We start from the raw sequence: 15387 nt of genomic DNA, 5'->3' as shown, positions 1-15387 counted from the left end.
TCTATAGTGGTCGGGTTCTTGCCTTGAAGGAATTTTTAGGTTCGCATGCAACTTCATATTCACTTCTTGTGATTGTTGCCGAAATTATCACAAAAAAAAAAAAAAAAAAAATCCAAGTACTTCTTTTGTCCTATTTCTTTTTTCTTTTCAGTCTATAAGTTTTTTTTGAAAGTTGGATTAATTTTTTTGATATTTCACCAGGATTTGTTTCATCATACAGGAACCTACTCTTCTTTTGAGATTGAACCTGCAGGAGAATTCAATTTTTTTTATTGCGATCGGGCTTCAATGGAAGGCTGGAAACATTGTCGTCCCATGATCTCTATGGATGGCACTTTCCTAAAAGGAAAGTTTTCAGGGACTTTATTGATCGTTGCTGCGATGGATGGTGACAATCACATCCTGCCGTTAGCCTTTGGGATCGTAGGTACTGAAGACGATTCTTCATGGCGCTGCTTTTTTGAGAATTTCAAGAAGGTGATGGCGATCGTGAGAACTTGGTGATTACTTTGGATATAAAAACTTCGATTCCTAAGGGTGCATTACAAGTGTTTCCGTATGCCAAGTAAGAGATTTGCATGCAACACTTATGGGGTAACTTGCAGACCAAGTTTCGGCGAAGCAAACTTAGGCCTCTCTTTATCACGTGCGCAAAGGCATACACGCATGAAGAGTTTGAATACTTTCTTGAGAAATTGAGTGGCATGCAGCCGGGAATTAAAAACTACTTGATGGAAGCTAATCCTGAGTTGTGGGCTCGTTCTAAATTTTCGGGTAAAAGATACAAAGTCACGACGACCAACATTTCGGAATGCATGAACTCAATGCTATGAGAAACTCGGGGCTAGCCAGTATCTTTAATGGTCTTGGATTTTAGGAAGATACTATAACAATGATTTTATAACTGGAATTTGTCTTTGGAATCGATGAAATCTCGATTGACTGCTTGAGCTTAAAAGCTCATATTAGCTAAGGAAATGATGCTCGGTAAATGATTGTAAGTATTTCTTTATGTTCTCCATTACCATATCTACTTCTAATTTATGCAATATACTGTTTTTAGAATGTATAAGCGAGATGAACTAAACACTTCGATAAATAGATTTTATTGACTAAAAAATCATGGTTTTGTGGTGTCTTGCAAAAGAGAAACGATACAAAAAGTAACGAACAAAACGAGACGTCGCAAAAAAAATGTCCCTCCTATGGCTGTTAAAACGTAATTTATGCGCAATTACTACGAATTTTTATGATATTTTAATCTTTGCCTTAAACTAAAACAATTCATTAAAACTATTGAATTTTTAATCATTAAACAACTTTTTATAATGTTTCAGGGCAAGGACAAAAGAGGTTAGCTTCAGTAGTAAGCACCCTAAATGAGGAGATTTGAGTAAGTATTAGGGCAAAAAATTTAGAAATAAATTATTCAAAAAACGAATTTCATCGTGTAACTTTAAAGTTTGCCATATTAATAATTTTTTTTTTTAAGTTGTCAAAATGAATGACGTGACGTGAAAAAGGTAATTTTGTTTTTGTGATGAGGTAAAATTGGGCGTTGCTCTAAAACAAACTCGTTATTAATTTATTGATCTAATTCTAATCATGAACATGCATGATGCATCACATAGTTTTGCAGTTACTGTCTCATGATTGTCTTAAATTATAAACTTTGGACTACTAGTTTTTCTAAGTTATACTAACAGATGCATCAGCATCGTTGATAAAGGTCCGAAACCTGAAAAACAAGGGACTATATTAAGAGTACAGAAAGTTAGAAAATCGCACACACACAACAAACACAACTGAATTGCCAAGCTCGGTGAAATATATCTAAAGGTTTAAATCAAGTGTTTGCATTTCGCTATATATTATCAATCCGTAATTCCCCACGTACAAGCTAAACAGAACAGCTTATGTCATTTTTAGGGAAATTTAACCCAAAAAAATATTATGATGCATGCAAAAACTTTAGGCATGTAAAAAATGGACAACAATTTACAAACTACAACACAATAAAAAAAAATTATGGTAATGAAGCCGGGGTTGCTAGTGCTGGCGACACACAACAGCCTTGCAAGAGAGGTCATCATCTAAGAACCACAAACCCAATTCTTCAAGCCTCTTCCTAACTGCAGACGAATCTATCACGCTAGACCAGAAAACAAGTTTCGTTTCAACCCCTAAGGATAATTTGCTATCTCTATCGTTACTGATATCGACACCCAATCTCGTCTCGTCAATGCTCTTGACTGTCAGACGCTTTTGTTCTAATTGGTTGACTACTACTCCCACAAAACCAAGGTGCTCGTTATTGCTCGACATAGATTTCACTACCGATGATGCGACTTCTGAGATGAACTTATCTCCCCAAGTTTTCTTAGATGACTCTGAGCTTCGGACGAAAAAAAGTTCCGAGCTTTTCCCAGCAAAGAAATCGGAGGAGCGATCAAACTCGAGATATGGGAACCCATTAGCGAGAAGCGTTTGACCTTCCATCTGCAAAAAGTTGTACCCAAGTTCTATGCACTTCTTAGTTGCATATGCTTTTGCCAGAATGACAGTTTGAGAATCCGTGAAATCAGTCACTTTGTGATCTATTGCACTCTTCAAAAACTCATCGTAGATGATAACAGGATGTCCTCTTCTAGCGAGGTCAAGCAAAAACTCTGTCTTAGGGCCTACGAGTAAGTAATTCCAGATATCTAGCTTCTCCAAGTTACACAGGAGGTTTTTCGTAACCATTTCCGATATCCCATGGAGGCTTACAAGAATTACTGTTTCGTGTTTCTGAATGGAATGAAGAACGGGCGCGAGTTCTTCAACTCTTCTAACAATTCTATTGGGACGTACTTCTCTGAAACAGAAATCGTACCACTTTAGGTCCCTCAATGGCTTCATTTCCAAGAGGTTGAAATCAAGGGCGTTTTTGTCCAACAAAGTGGAATCAGGCCCGGCGGTTTTCCCATAGTTAACCCCGGCATCTCGGTGAGAGACACTCAGCGCTCTCTCGTGCGAAAAACCAGTGTAGAAGTTATAATAGCCACGGGAATGAATGAACTTGATGAACCAGGGAGTCCATATTCTCTCTCCCATCCTTTTGTACCAGCCTGTGGTCACCTACATGTATAAATTTTACATATTCAATAATCTAATAGAACCATCATCAAAAGCTTTTGAGAAATGGCAAACCCAAAAGTCGATGAAAATGAAACAAAAGACAAGAGATAAAGAAAAGAAATACCATGCCATCAAGGATTGGCTTTATACCCTTGGCCTTGTGCTCGTCGTACCATAATCTGAACTCCTTCCAAGGTTTCGGAAACAGAAGCTGACCCCAAGTGCCAACCAACTGGTACAAGAAAAGCCGAGTTCCATCGTCCAACGCTATTTTATTTCCATGCTTGCCTATAATAAACAGTCAAATGAAATAAGCAACGATCAGCCAAAACGGATTAGCTAAGTCAAAGAAACACGATAACAACAAGCTTAAGCCAATTAGTCGATCAAATTCAGGCCATCGAAGCAAAATCAGCTCAAGAAAATCAGCACATCATTCGTTCAATACTTTCTGCTCTGAATATAAACCACAAAACAGTAATTGAATGCGAAGAGCTTAACAACGACCCACACATCCACACAGAACCGACATAACGAACTTCAGAAATGGATATGATACGAGAGCATCAGACAAACTACCTGGGACGAACCTTGGTCGCTGAAGCGAAGCTCCGTAGATATACGGACGGAAATTCGTTTCATTATAGTAGTAATTCAAGATCAAGCTCCTCAGGAACTTGTAGTACATCGGCGAGACCTCCAGATCGTCCTCGACGACGAAAGCAAACTCATCGTCAGAGCTCGGCCACCAGGCCTCGAGCCACTGGGACTGAAGCCCAGCGTTGAGAGTCCGGTAGTGCACGATCTTCTCCCCGAACCGCCACTGGAACGTGTCGGCGAAATCCACGATCCGCCGCGACTCTGCCAGCTTCCGGTCGGCCTCGGCGGAGGAGGCGTTGACGGAAAGCGCCGGGAAGTGGTCGAGGAAGACGTGGAGGGACACGCGGTCGGAGAGGTAATCGGCGGCGGCGAGGGATCGGAGGCAGCGAGCGAGGGAGTCGAGGCGGTCGTAGGCGAGGACTTTGACGATGAAGGAGAAACGCTGGTCCGGTGGGAGGGAAAAGGTGGGGTTAGGGTTTGGGAGGAGGAGAGTGGGAGTGCGGTGGTGGAAGGAGAAGAAGAAGAGAGCCGCGGCGGAGAGGAGGAGGACGTAAGGGATGAAGCGCCGTTCCGGGCACGCCATTGTGGATCTACACACTCCACGTTTCGAAACGGCGCTTCTTTTTCCTTCTCTGCTGCTTTGAACTTTAGAAACGGCTCACTCACGATGGAAGAGAGTATTTTTATTTTAAGATGTAAGGTATATAGATCATATATGATGTAAGATATAAATCATTTTTATTTTAAGATATAAGTATAATCATATTTGATGTGTCGATTCGATTGTTAAAAAATTGATTAACGTTTCAAGTTAGTGACATCAAGTGGGAGAAAGGGAAAAATAAAATTGATTAATGTTCCAAGTTATACATCAACTCGGAGCAAAAAAATAAATGAATTGTTGTAGACATAAAAAAAAACCTTTTATTTCATTTTTTTAATAATAAAAGGCTTTTTATTAAAAAAAATAGGTATAACACTTAGGAGGATAGACAGCAAACTCTTATATCAAAGAAAATTAAGACCTCAAGTCTTGAATGATTTAACATTAATCTCGGATGATTACACACTGTCTCTAAATTTTAGGGGTGACAAATTCGTGTTCATATCGTAATTATCTCGTATTTATCGTATTTTTTAAAATAAGCGATAAAATCAAATTTGACCATTTATTAATTGTGCTTGAAACCTAAATCCAAATCCGACCATTTAATAATCGTGTTAAATGGTTAATTCAATCGTGTTTTAATCGTTTTTACTCATTTAAAAAAATTAATTACATATACATTATGATTATTTTGATAAGCCATTTTCAAGATGATTATTTTGCTATTTGTAACTTCCAGCAATAAGATCAACAAAATAATTTCATACTTCTAAGATCTACGTTTTCTTTATTTCTTTGGATTCATTTACACCCAACTTTCTCAATCTCATCAATACTTTAAGTTGCCACTAGGAATGGCAACGGGTACGGGTTTTAGCGGGTACACCAATACCGGTACCGTACCCGCCTATTAAAATACCCGTTAACCCGTACCCGTTAACCCGGTTTTCCCAACGGGGCGGGTAACGGGTATACCCGCCGGGTGACGGGTGCCAAAATTGAGCACCCGCTAACCCGTTTAAAAAAAAAAATAAAAAATAATTTTTAATAAGAATCAAAACAACAACCTACTCATTATGATGTAATCTAATGTTTTCTTTAAAAAAAATATTTAGTTTTTTTCCATAAAAATAATTAACGGGCGGGTTAGCGGGTTAACGGGGCGGGTTTAACATTGTCGCTACCCGACCTGTACCCGCTAAAATACTAACGGGTAATACCCGTTAGCCCGTTAACTCATTTTGAACGGGTATTACCCGACCCGTTAAGACCGGGTAACGGACGGGCTAACGGGTTTCGGATAAAAATGCCATCCCTAGTTGCCACTAAAAATCAAACCAAGAACAATACATGGATGAAGCACTAACATACATGTTTTTTCTCAATTTATGTTACGGAAGACTCAAAACTACTCAATTTAGAGCCCACCATGTTTCGTTTAAAAATCCCTCGAAGATTGATAGAAGAATCCAATCACTCGAAGACCATCCACCTTGAGAAAACACACTCCATCACCTATACGCCAAATATCTAAATGAAACCAACAATTGAAATGTAGAATTCCAACCCAAATAAAAAAAAGGGTTCATTAGATATATACTCATATTTACAGTTTCACATTACTATATAGTCAATATTTTGTAAATTTTAAGTAAATAGTCACGTTCATGTATTTATACGTGTAAATTGATGTAAATATTCCACCCTTTTATTTCAATGAAAGAGAAACCAGTAATGTCACGTCATTTTTATGACTATTTACTTAAGATTTACGAAACGTTGGTTATATAACAATCTCAAACGATTTAGTTGGATAGTTACCAAATTTTTTGATTAAAAATATAGTACCATAAAAATAGACAATAAAAAAAACCCAACAAACAGATTAAAAATACTACTTCCTCTTCTAAAAACCCACTCAAGATAGTACCATAAAAACAGATAATTAAAAACAACAAATAGAATAAAAATATTACAAGTTTCTCTTTTAAGAACCCATTCAACATCTCCCTCCACAATAGGGGTTTGGCAGAGAAAGAAAGGCAGCCGACGAAGACGACCACCACCAAGTTGAAGTTGGGCCGAGGTTCAGAATCCTGGAGGGGCGGTGGTTGAAGTAAATTAGGGTGTCTTTTATGTGTGTGTGTGAGAGAGAGAGAGAGAGAGAGAGAGAGATCATTTCACTACTTGTTTATCATTTTATTTCATGCCAATTTTAAATTTTAAGTTTTGACATGCGCTTGGCGGAAATCATTTAATAAGTTATATTTATTGTTATATTTGTTTTTAATATTTTTTTTTCTAGTGGTTCGTTTTTTTTCGTGGGTAGAATTGTTTTATTAATTGAATTATTTCGGCTTGTTTAGATTATAATAAAATAAATATTTTTTTAGGATAGGTTTATAACTATTTTTATGTATATAATATCTAAGAAAATGGTTAATTCTTAAATTCAAAACACAAAGAAACTTTAACAAAATACAAGTAACTTAAAAAGATAAGTTAAATTTTTTTAACAAGAAAAATTAGAAGTAAAGAGAGAAAAATAATAATAAAAAAAGATAAAATATAATACTGAACGTATGTTTAGATGAATATTAAAAATGGATGTATAGTTATATAGTCATAATGGTTTGCAGAAAAAATAAATAAATAAATTTATCTCCTTTCTTTCCCTTCTCTCTACCAAAATCTAAACTTTTTTTTTTTTATTTGAATGCCGCCTTTCCCCTTATGTCTCGATGGAAAAAAATGTGAATGAAAGATACCACTGAATTCAATTGGGTCCATGAATCTAAAAAATAGTGAGAATTCTTGATTTCTCTCAATTCAAAAATCCAGGATTTGAATTGATGTGACTATTTACTTAAGATTTACGAAACGTTGACTATATAGCAATGTGAAACTATAAATATGGCTATATACCTAATGTATCCTATTTTTATCCTTCTTATTTTTACGCTTTTGTGTTTGAAATTTAAATCATATCTCACATTGAAATTTATTAATTAAATGTAATTAAGTTTTATTTCCTTAATTGATCCACGTTATATATATATATATATATATATATATATATATATATATATATATCTCTCTCTCTCTCTCTCTCTCTCTCTATCTCTCTCTTATCTATATTGATCCTCTCTTTCTCTTTTTTTTTTAAGTTATATAGCCAATTTAAAGTAATGAATTTGTAAAATAGTCAAAGTGTGTATAAAATTAGCGAAATAGTCAAAATATGTGATAAATAGGTTTCAATTTTTTTTTGTTCATAAGATTAATTCTTTTAAAGTGATAGGTTGCTTTTAATAATCGTCAAATCTTGGTTGACAACGTAAATTTGGTTACTTTGCTGAAAATTTGAAAATTGTGTTATTTTACTAATCAATTAGTTTCAAATGGTTATTTTGTATAATTTTTCATTTTTTAAATCGTGGAGCCCAGATCTCTTGCTTTGGCGGAGCTTCTTCGTCGACCGGCAGAGACACAAAAGCACCGCGCATTGAGGAGGCGGCTGGCAGGATGTCCTCTAGAGTTGAGGATGCGGGCACGGCCATATCTGGGCTATATAAGACGACGGGCGTAGAGAAGATCACTTGAGGATCCTGTGTGGCTGTCTGTGCATATTCAGGGTCGTAGCGTCCGAGAGCACAACCGCGCCAGAGAGAAGTGCAGCGTGGGCCGTGTTTGGCTCAACGCGCGGCGTCGATCCTTGGAGGGTGGCGCTTGTTTTGCATCGCCGAGCACCATCCAGGAGAGCGGAGACCTAGGTGCACAAATTTGCGCGATTCAAGGCTACGCGGCGACAATGAGATAGGTCCAAGTGGAGCTGCTCGGTGTGGTGGTAATAGTTGTAAATTGTCGTTAATAATAATTAATAGTCTATGAGTATTTATGCTTTTTAATTTTTTTAATCGTTAATAACGGTATATTATCGCTACTAATCGATAATATATAATCGTTAGTAGGTTTTTTGTGTTTTCCATTTTGAATTTCTGCAATTTCGATTGCATGTAATCTAATTATTTTTTGTAGCTTTTTTTTTTTTTTTTTTTTGGTTTCTTTCCGAGAGTAAGTATTAATTTATGGTTGCTTGGATTAAAGAATCAGTGATTATTATTATTTTTCTTAAATTAGATAACATGTTTTTGGCTATAAATTTTATACAGGCATTAGTGTAAAAATAGACAGTTAATTAAATAATTGACTAGTTTTCATTTTTTTTTAAAACGTTGACTAGAATAAAATTTTAACGTTTTATTTTGGCTATATTGTTAGAATGTCTTTCTTATCATTATTGTTTATTTATTTTTTTATTAATTTTTTTAAAATAGATTGTTTATCCATTCAATTTAAAAATCACTCTTTAGGGAATTTGTTATTCAACAGTGGAAAGAACATAAAAAAAACGAAATTTCCCTAAATAAATAATGGCATCGTTTGGCACAACTTTGTTTTTAAAAAAAGTGCTTTTATCAAAAACTGTTTTTTTCAAAAATTGACAAAGTGTTTGGTAAATTGTTTATAAAACAGTTGTTGCTGGTAATAAAAACTAATTTAGCGTTTGGTAAAATAAATATATTATAGTAAAAAGACTAAAATAGACATAAAATAAATATTTAACAATGCTATGGATAATCACGTGAGGATATTAAAGTAATTTTATATCAGATACAAAAACGCTTTTTCTAAAACTAAGATTCTTAGCTTTTGTGACTCATGTACAATTTTTAAAATCGTTTTTGAAATTTTTTCTAAAAACTGTTTTACCAAACAGTAAGATTGCAGTTTGGTTTTTGCTAACAGCAAAAACAGGCTTAAAAAAGTTGTGCCAAACACGTCCAATACCATATATATATCAGTATTCTTCTTAGTCAACGGTCAAGCCGTTAAAATAAAAGGGAAAAAAAAACCATGGGCTACCCCAAGATTCAAAATAATACTTTATTTGTAATTATAAATGTCTGATTTTACTCATCAAGATAAGTAGGGAAAAGAAAGACGAGAAAGAGAAAAATAAAATTATATCAACATTTTCATGGAAATAGAACATTCTACGTCAATGATACTGTGAGTCTTTATATATTTTGTCAAAACTAGAGCCCAAGAACATGGTTTTTGAGTACCATTGATTTAATAACAAATTTCTTCCTAGTTTAGCCCATTGTAATTGTATATTGTCAAGAAAAATATTCTTACATTGTCAACCTTGCCGGCTTATTACATATACATATGCATATACGCTATATGTATATATATATATATATATATATATATATATATATATATATATATATATATATATATATATATATGCACGCGTTTCTCTTAAATTAATACATAAATCTCAATATATAAGTTACACTCTTGAAGAGACAACAAGGTAATATATTGCTTTTGAACAGAACTATAATGGCCGGACGGTGGATGAGACCAGAGGTAAACTCCTAATTCTTTTTCGACTATAACCCTTCTTTTTTTTTTTTTTTTTTTAATTTTTTTGTTTTTGTTCTATGTCTTTTGAATTCATCATATGGTCGTATTCTCTATTTTAAACGGTTTCTTGCCACCAATTATACCTAAATTCTCGATTATTGGCTATAGCTATAGAATAAAACTCTCTTTACATATTAAGAAAAGAGAAATTGACCCATTTACCACCAATTTTATAACATTTTCTCATTTTCCACAAAAAAGACTAATTTTTCCCAAAATGCCACCATCTATGTCAACAATGTTGACATCTATTTTTGCTCTTCACTATGAGATGTCAACATTGTTGACATAGATCTCGGTGGCATTTTGGGAAAAATTAGTCTTTTGGTGGAAAGTGGGAAAATATTATGAAATTGGTGGCAAATGGGGCAATTTCTCTTAAGAAAAAGAGTCTCAACTCACAACACAATAATTTTTTTTTGTTTTGTCCGTGAGTTTTTATAATCGTAGTATTCCATACCTAACTTTTTTTAGATCATTTTCATCCCTAAACTATTGTTTTTTTTTTTTTTACTTTTTGGTATTTTTCAATTTATTTAATGGCATTTATTTTATTTTAAATGGTTTACTCATTAATATTAAAAATTAATTTGATTGAATTAATGGTACAAAATCAATAAGTTATCCATAATGCTTTAATAAAAAAAAATTTGGAGAGAGAGAGGAAAATAAAATAAAGATTTAATGGCCACAAAAATATCAAAATTTTTATGTTGGATACACTTAATTACTCATTTTTTTCGGCGGATAAATGCCTAATATTAGTTTTTAGTTCCACCATTATTAGGGCTGTACAAAACCGAACCGAAAATCGGATAAAACCGATATCCAAACCGAACCGAAACCGAAATTTGGAGCCACGTCAGCTAACCGAAATTCGGATTCGGATAACCGATCCGGTTTACAAAACTGGACCGGATATCGGATTTGATTTTGGAAAAATCTGGATATCTGTTATTTAACCGATTTTTTTTTAATTAAAAATAAATATATATTAAAAAAAAAGACTTGACCTAATTTTGAGAGAGACCTAGCGTTTTTATTTTTTTCCCAAATCAGATTTTACTGAAGTGGAAGCACTAAATGATTCTAAGCAAGTTGTTTTGGGTAAGATAATTAATTTGATAAGTTATTTGACATATTCATTTGTTGTTTGTTTATTAAAACAAATTTATTTTAAATTTATGTCATTATTATTAACAGATGATGTTCAAGTTGTCATAGAAGAACAAACTTCTCTTATATCAACTCCTACTGCTACTACATGTACAACTTGATTATGTGATCTATAAAAGTAACACACAAATTCAATCGTTGTATGGTTTATTATGATCATTAGGGTTGTAATTTTAATTTTATATTATGATATTTACATGTTCATGTAGTTGGAGACGAGTATCCTTTTGAATTTTATTTTTTTTTACTCAGTTTTAGATTATGTATTGTCATTTTGGAGCTTTATAAGAGTGGTTTGTACTCGTTTTTTGAATTTTTACAAACCGGATTTGGATTTTAGAAAATGAATATCCATTTTATAAAATTGGATATTAAACTGGATCTGAAATTTTACAAACTGGATAACCGAATTTTAAAAACTGGATACTGGACTGGATACTGGATTTAAGAAACCGGATAACCGAATATTCGGATAACCGAATTTCGGTTTTAGACTAAATTGGACCGGATACTGGACCGAGTTTTTAAAAACCGAAAATTCGGATTCGGATACTAAAAATGTCAAAAACCGAACCGAACCGATCCAGTTTCACCCCTAACCATTATTACTTTGGCTGTTAAATAAAATGGAAATACACATGTCACAATCTTGTGATTATGTAATTTTAAATTAAATTTTTAATACAAAAATTAAAACAATTCAGAATATAAAAATACATAAAATAAAACGGCACAATCTTGAGCTACCATTATGGACAGAGCTCGTCACTATGAGATTTGAGAAAGATACGAGCTCGTCGTCGCGACGGCACGTGGCGTGAAAACGGCATTGTCGAAAATTGTCGGAACTGCCGCAAGAGGAAGACCAGCAACAGCGAAGAAGAACAACACAATCTTGAGTTGTCATTATGAACCAACCATCGCGCAGAGATTACCGGCGAGGTGTTCGTCGATGTTCTCAGCTCGGCCACTGTGGTCGTAAAGGACTACGAGTCGGAGGGGAAGAGGAGGCGGTGCCGAGGAACGTGCCAGAGTCGGGGCCGATCATCAGCCGAACGTTCTAACTTCCGTTTTTCTTTTATTTTTTTTCTTTTGGGTTTTTATTACTTTTTTTTTTATTTTACGATTTTTATATTATTAATTGTTTTTATTAAAAAATTATTTTAAAATAACACAATCACAAGATTGTGACACGTGTATTTTCGTCAAATTTAACAATCAAAGTAATAACAGTAGAACTAAAAAAATAACATTAGATATTTTACCCGCCGAAAAAAAAGAATGAGTAATTAAGTGTATCCAACATAAAATTTTGGATATTTTTGACGCTATTAATTCTAAAATAAAATAAAATAGTAAAAAAATGTTAGTTATGAGTATGACGATTTGATTAAAAAGTGTGAAAATATGGACTATTTAACTACAAGTGTGAAATATTGACTATTATTCAATTTCATAGTTTGATTATGTGTGATTTTTCTATATTTTTAATTCAAAATATCAAATAAGTACTCAACCAATGAAATTTATGCAGACCAAATGCATACATGTTTATGTTATAGGAAAACTTATACAATACAGCTATTTGATCGATTAGAATAGTCAAAGTTTTACGTGTTTAACAAAATAATCAAAGTATATATATATATATATATATATATATATATATATATATCATTCTTAATTTTTTTGATAATGTATATAAGCACTTTTTCGCTTTCAAAAAATTTAATCGTGGCAAAAAAAGATTGATATTGGTACTTGCACATTTTTATAAATGTCAACTATTTTACTAGTTTTAGACAAACCATAACGATATTAATTTAATAATTTCAATTGATTATTGGAAAATTGACAATAATAATACTAATAATTTGTAACTTACCAAAAATCACACAGTTCGTATCAAATGTATAAGAAAATCAACTAATTTGTGATCAAATGTGTCACGGAATCAACGAGTTCGTGATTAATTTTGTATTATATGTGTCAATATTTGAGTTTTTGTTGATTTTTTTTTTTTATAATTGTCAAACAAATTGTATTATTGCTGTCAATTTTCCTTCACTATTTAGCTATAACACGTGATTTTTTTTTACTAAATAATTATTTGAAACTGATTAATTAATAAAATGAATTTCGGTTAATTATTTGAAGGTTTACCCATTATTGGCTGCAATGACTTTCGTTACGGGTATGTGCGTGTTTCAGCTTACTAGGAATGTTTTGCTTAATCCTGATGTCAGGTACGCAACGTCAACACTTTTTAAGTACAAATAATAAATCTGATATTCTAAGCTAAATCACTTGTACATATCTTTTTCCTCGTAAAATCACGTGTACAATTAGAATCACACGTATGAATTTATTGCAGAGTGAAAAAAGAAAAGCGAATAATGGGAGTGATTGATAATGAAGAGGAGGGAAAGAAGTACAAAGAGCATAGCCTTCGCAAGTTTCTACGAAAACGCTCCCCGGAAATTATGCCCACAATCAACCGCTTCTTCTCTTCTCCAGATATAAACAATGAATGATGATTATATTTCAGCTGTAGAATCATTTTTAATTTTATTTTTTTCCTGCAAATCTTTGTAATCCTTTTTTTATCATACGAATATCTACATATTGTTTTCTGAAATAATAATGAGGCTCGAACATATAATATTTTTCTTGTTTAACTAAATGAACTAGCACAATATTAAGTGATATGTATGTAAAAGAAACTAGATGAACATATAAATCTTCATTTTGAAATCACTTTCAAAGTAAAAGAAACTAGTGTACATAGAATAGCCTAGTGTTAATTCCACACCACCTCATGTGTGGAGGTCGTGGGTTCAATCCCCACTGCAAACAATCATCTGGCCAGACATAACGAGTTGAAATGAAATTTCTATAGGGTCTATTGCGATTTGTAAAATCCAACCTCTAAAATAAGGTGATGACTGGTAGTCATGTAAACAAACAAATTATTGATTAAATACAAAGCCTATAACGAGCAAAATGTGTGTTATGTGTAGTCTTTAGAGAGAGATCACTGTACATATGTAAGAAAAAAAAATTATTTATAGCTTTGAATGTGAAAATTATGGGGGTATAGTTCGGTTCCATAAAGTAATTTGACATTGGGCCATCAAAGTCCAATAATCACCAAAGTCTATTTCTACGAAATGGCTTAAATAATAAATAAACGGCATTTTGTAAATTGATTCTTGTAAATTATTGTCGTACAAATCTAAGAGGTCGATTAGGCCCAGTCCAAATCCATTTACGAGCTCAGAATATAACCACCAAAGATCGCGATGAAATCGAAGTCAGTACAAGAGAAGCAATCTCGCCTTAAAATCCGGAGAGTTGACGATTTCTAACGAGCCAATTCAAACGTAAGAGCGACGTGACAAAAGAAGAGGCAATTAAGGATGGTGTCGCCAACACATGTCTTCGATGATTTCGCATCTCGTCATAGTATAAATTATCTTCTTCAAAGACAATTTGCATGTTACTTAATATTGTTGTTATTGTATACTCTCTCTCTCTCTCTCTCTCTCCTCTCTCTCTCTCTCTCTCTCAAATTGTATTCGTGAGCTCGTTGATTGTGTTCAAAATCAATCGAGCTCGACCAGTGTATACGAAGTCGGATTTTCAATAAATCCAAATCCAATTACTTTCTCATTTCATTTTTACATTTATTATTACATATTTAATATTCATTTCTTATATGAAGCTTTTATGGAATTCACAAATAAATTAAATCGAATTAAACACCAAGTCTATATTTTTTTTCGTGATTGTTGAGGCATGAAAATGACATCAACAAATATGATTTAGTTTTAAAAATAAAACTATAGACCCGGCTAATAGAATTCACCTACTCATTTTTTTCTGAAAAAAAAAATCAGACAATACCTATATAAACTTAAATGGATATTTAAAATTTGTTGTAATTTTATAAAATGTCTAGTTTAATCGATTATATATTACAATGATAACACGACGCCTAATGACATATGTTACAAATATGCTCGAACTTTTAAATTTTGGGCCGACTAAAGAATTAGCCAAAATAACACCTCTACTTTAAAATTATAGCCCAACTATTAACATATTTAGGAAAATAGCCAATTTATCATGACAACATTTCAATATTCCAATAATACCCTTAGGTTAATATTATTAACTATCATAGTAAATAATATCATCCATAGCAAAAAAAAATAGTAAATCTAATTAACAATAACAAAAACTACATTAAATTTGATTTGTCATAACAAGAATAATAGTAAATCTTATTTACCGTAACAAGAACAACAGTGAATCTTATTTACCGTAACAAGAACAACAGTAAATCTTATTTACCGTAACAAGAACAAAAGTAAATCTTATTT

At 33.0% G+C, this 15387-nt stretch overlaps 2 protein-coding genes across 2 annotated transcripts; one reads left to right on the top strand and one right to left on the bottom strand.

The window, feature by feature from the left end:
- Nucleotides 1–1753: 1753 nt before the first annotated feature.
- On the bottom strand, nucleotides 1754–4441 carry LOC149380930 (transferring glycosyl group transferase). Its single transcript, XM_089602050.1, has 3 exons — nucleotides 3700–4441; nucleotides 3245–3408; nucleotides 1754–3120 (listed from the first exon to the last, which is right to left on the bottom strand). The coding sequence occupies exons 1-3, from the start codon at nucleotides 4301–4303 to the stop codon at nucleotides 2050–2052; spliced, it is 1839 nt and encodes a 612-aa protein (XP_089458176.1). The 5' UTR covers nucleotides 4304–4441; the 3' UTR covers nucleotides 1754–2049.
- A 5178-nt stretch (nucleotides 4442–9619) lies between these two features.
- On the top strand, nucleotides 9620–13677 carry LOC149380929 (uncharacterized). The gene is made up of 3 exons (XM_089600886.1): nucleotides 9620–9769; nucleotides 13160–13248; nucleotides 13377–13677. The coding sequence occupies exons 1-3, from the start codon at nucleotides 9743–9745 to the stop codon at nucleotides 13534–13536; spliced, it is 276 nt and encodes a 91-aa protein (XP_089457012.1). The 5' UTR covers nucleotides 9620–9742; the 3' UTR covers nucleotides 13537–13677.
- Nucleotides 13678–15387: the final 1710 nt, after the last annotated feature.

Source organism: Urtica dioica, chromosome 11 (assembly GCF_054948205.1).
Source record: "Urtica dioica subsp. dioica isolate 48M chromosome 11, U.dioica_male_clone48M_v1_H2, whole genome shotgun sequence".
NCBI classification, from domain to species: domain Eukaryota; kingdom Viridiplantae; phylum Streptophyta; class Magnoliopsida; order Rosales; family Urticaceae; genus Urtica; species Urtica dioica.
This window is presented reverse-complemented; position numbering and strand designations above follow the sequence as displayed.

What these genes read in the sequence shown, in the direction of transcription:
- LOC149380930 (XM_089602050.1), bottom strand. Translation starts at nt 4,303, where the DNA reads ATGGCGTGCCCGGAACGGCGCTTCATCCCTTACGTCCTCCTCCTCTCC. An exon ending in GCGACCAAGGTTCGTCCCAG is followed by an intron (nt 3,409 to 3,699) that starts GTAGTTTGTCTG and finishes TGTTTATTATAG; the next exon opens with GCAAGCATGGAAATAAAATA. An exon ending in AGCCAATCCTTGATGGCATG is followed by an intron (nt 3,121 to 3,244) that starts GTATTTCTTTTC and finishes TTATACATGTAG; the next exon opens with GTGACCACAGGCTGGTACAA.
- LOC149380929 (XM_089600886.1), top strand. Translation starts at nt 9,743, where the DNA reads ATGGCCGGACGGTGGATGAGACCAGAG. An exon ending in GACGGTGGATGAGACCAGAG is followed by an intron (nt 9,770 to 13,159) that starts GTAAACTCCTAA and finishes AATTATTTGAAG; the next exon opens with GTTTACCCATTATTGGCTGC. An exon ending in TTGCTTAATCCTGATGTCAG is followed by an intron (nt 13,249 to 13,376) that starts GTACGCAACGTC and finishes AATTTATTGCAG; the next exon opens with AGTGAAAAAAGAAAAGCGAA.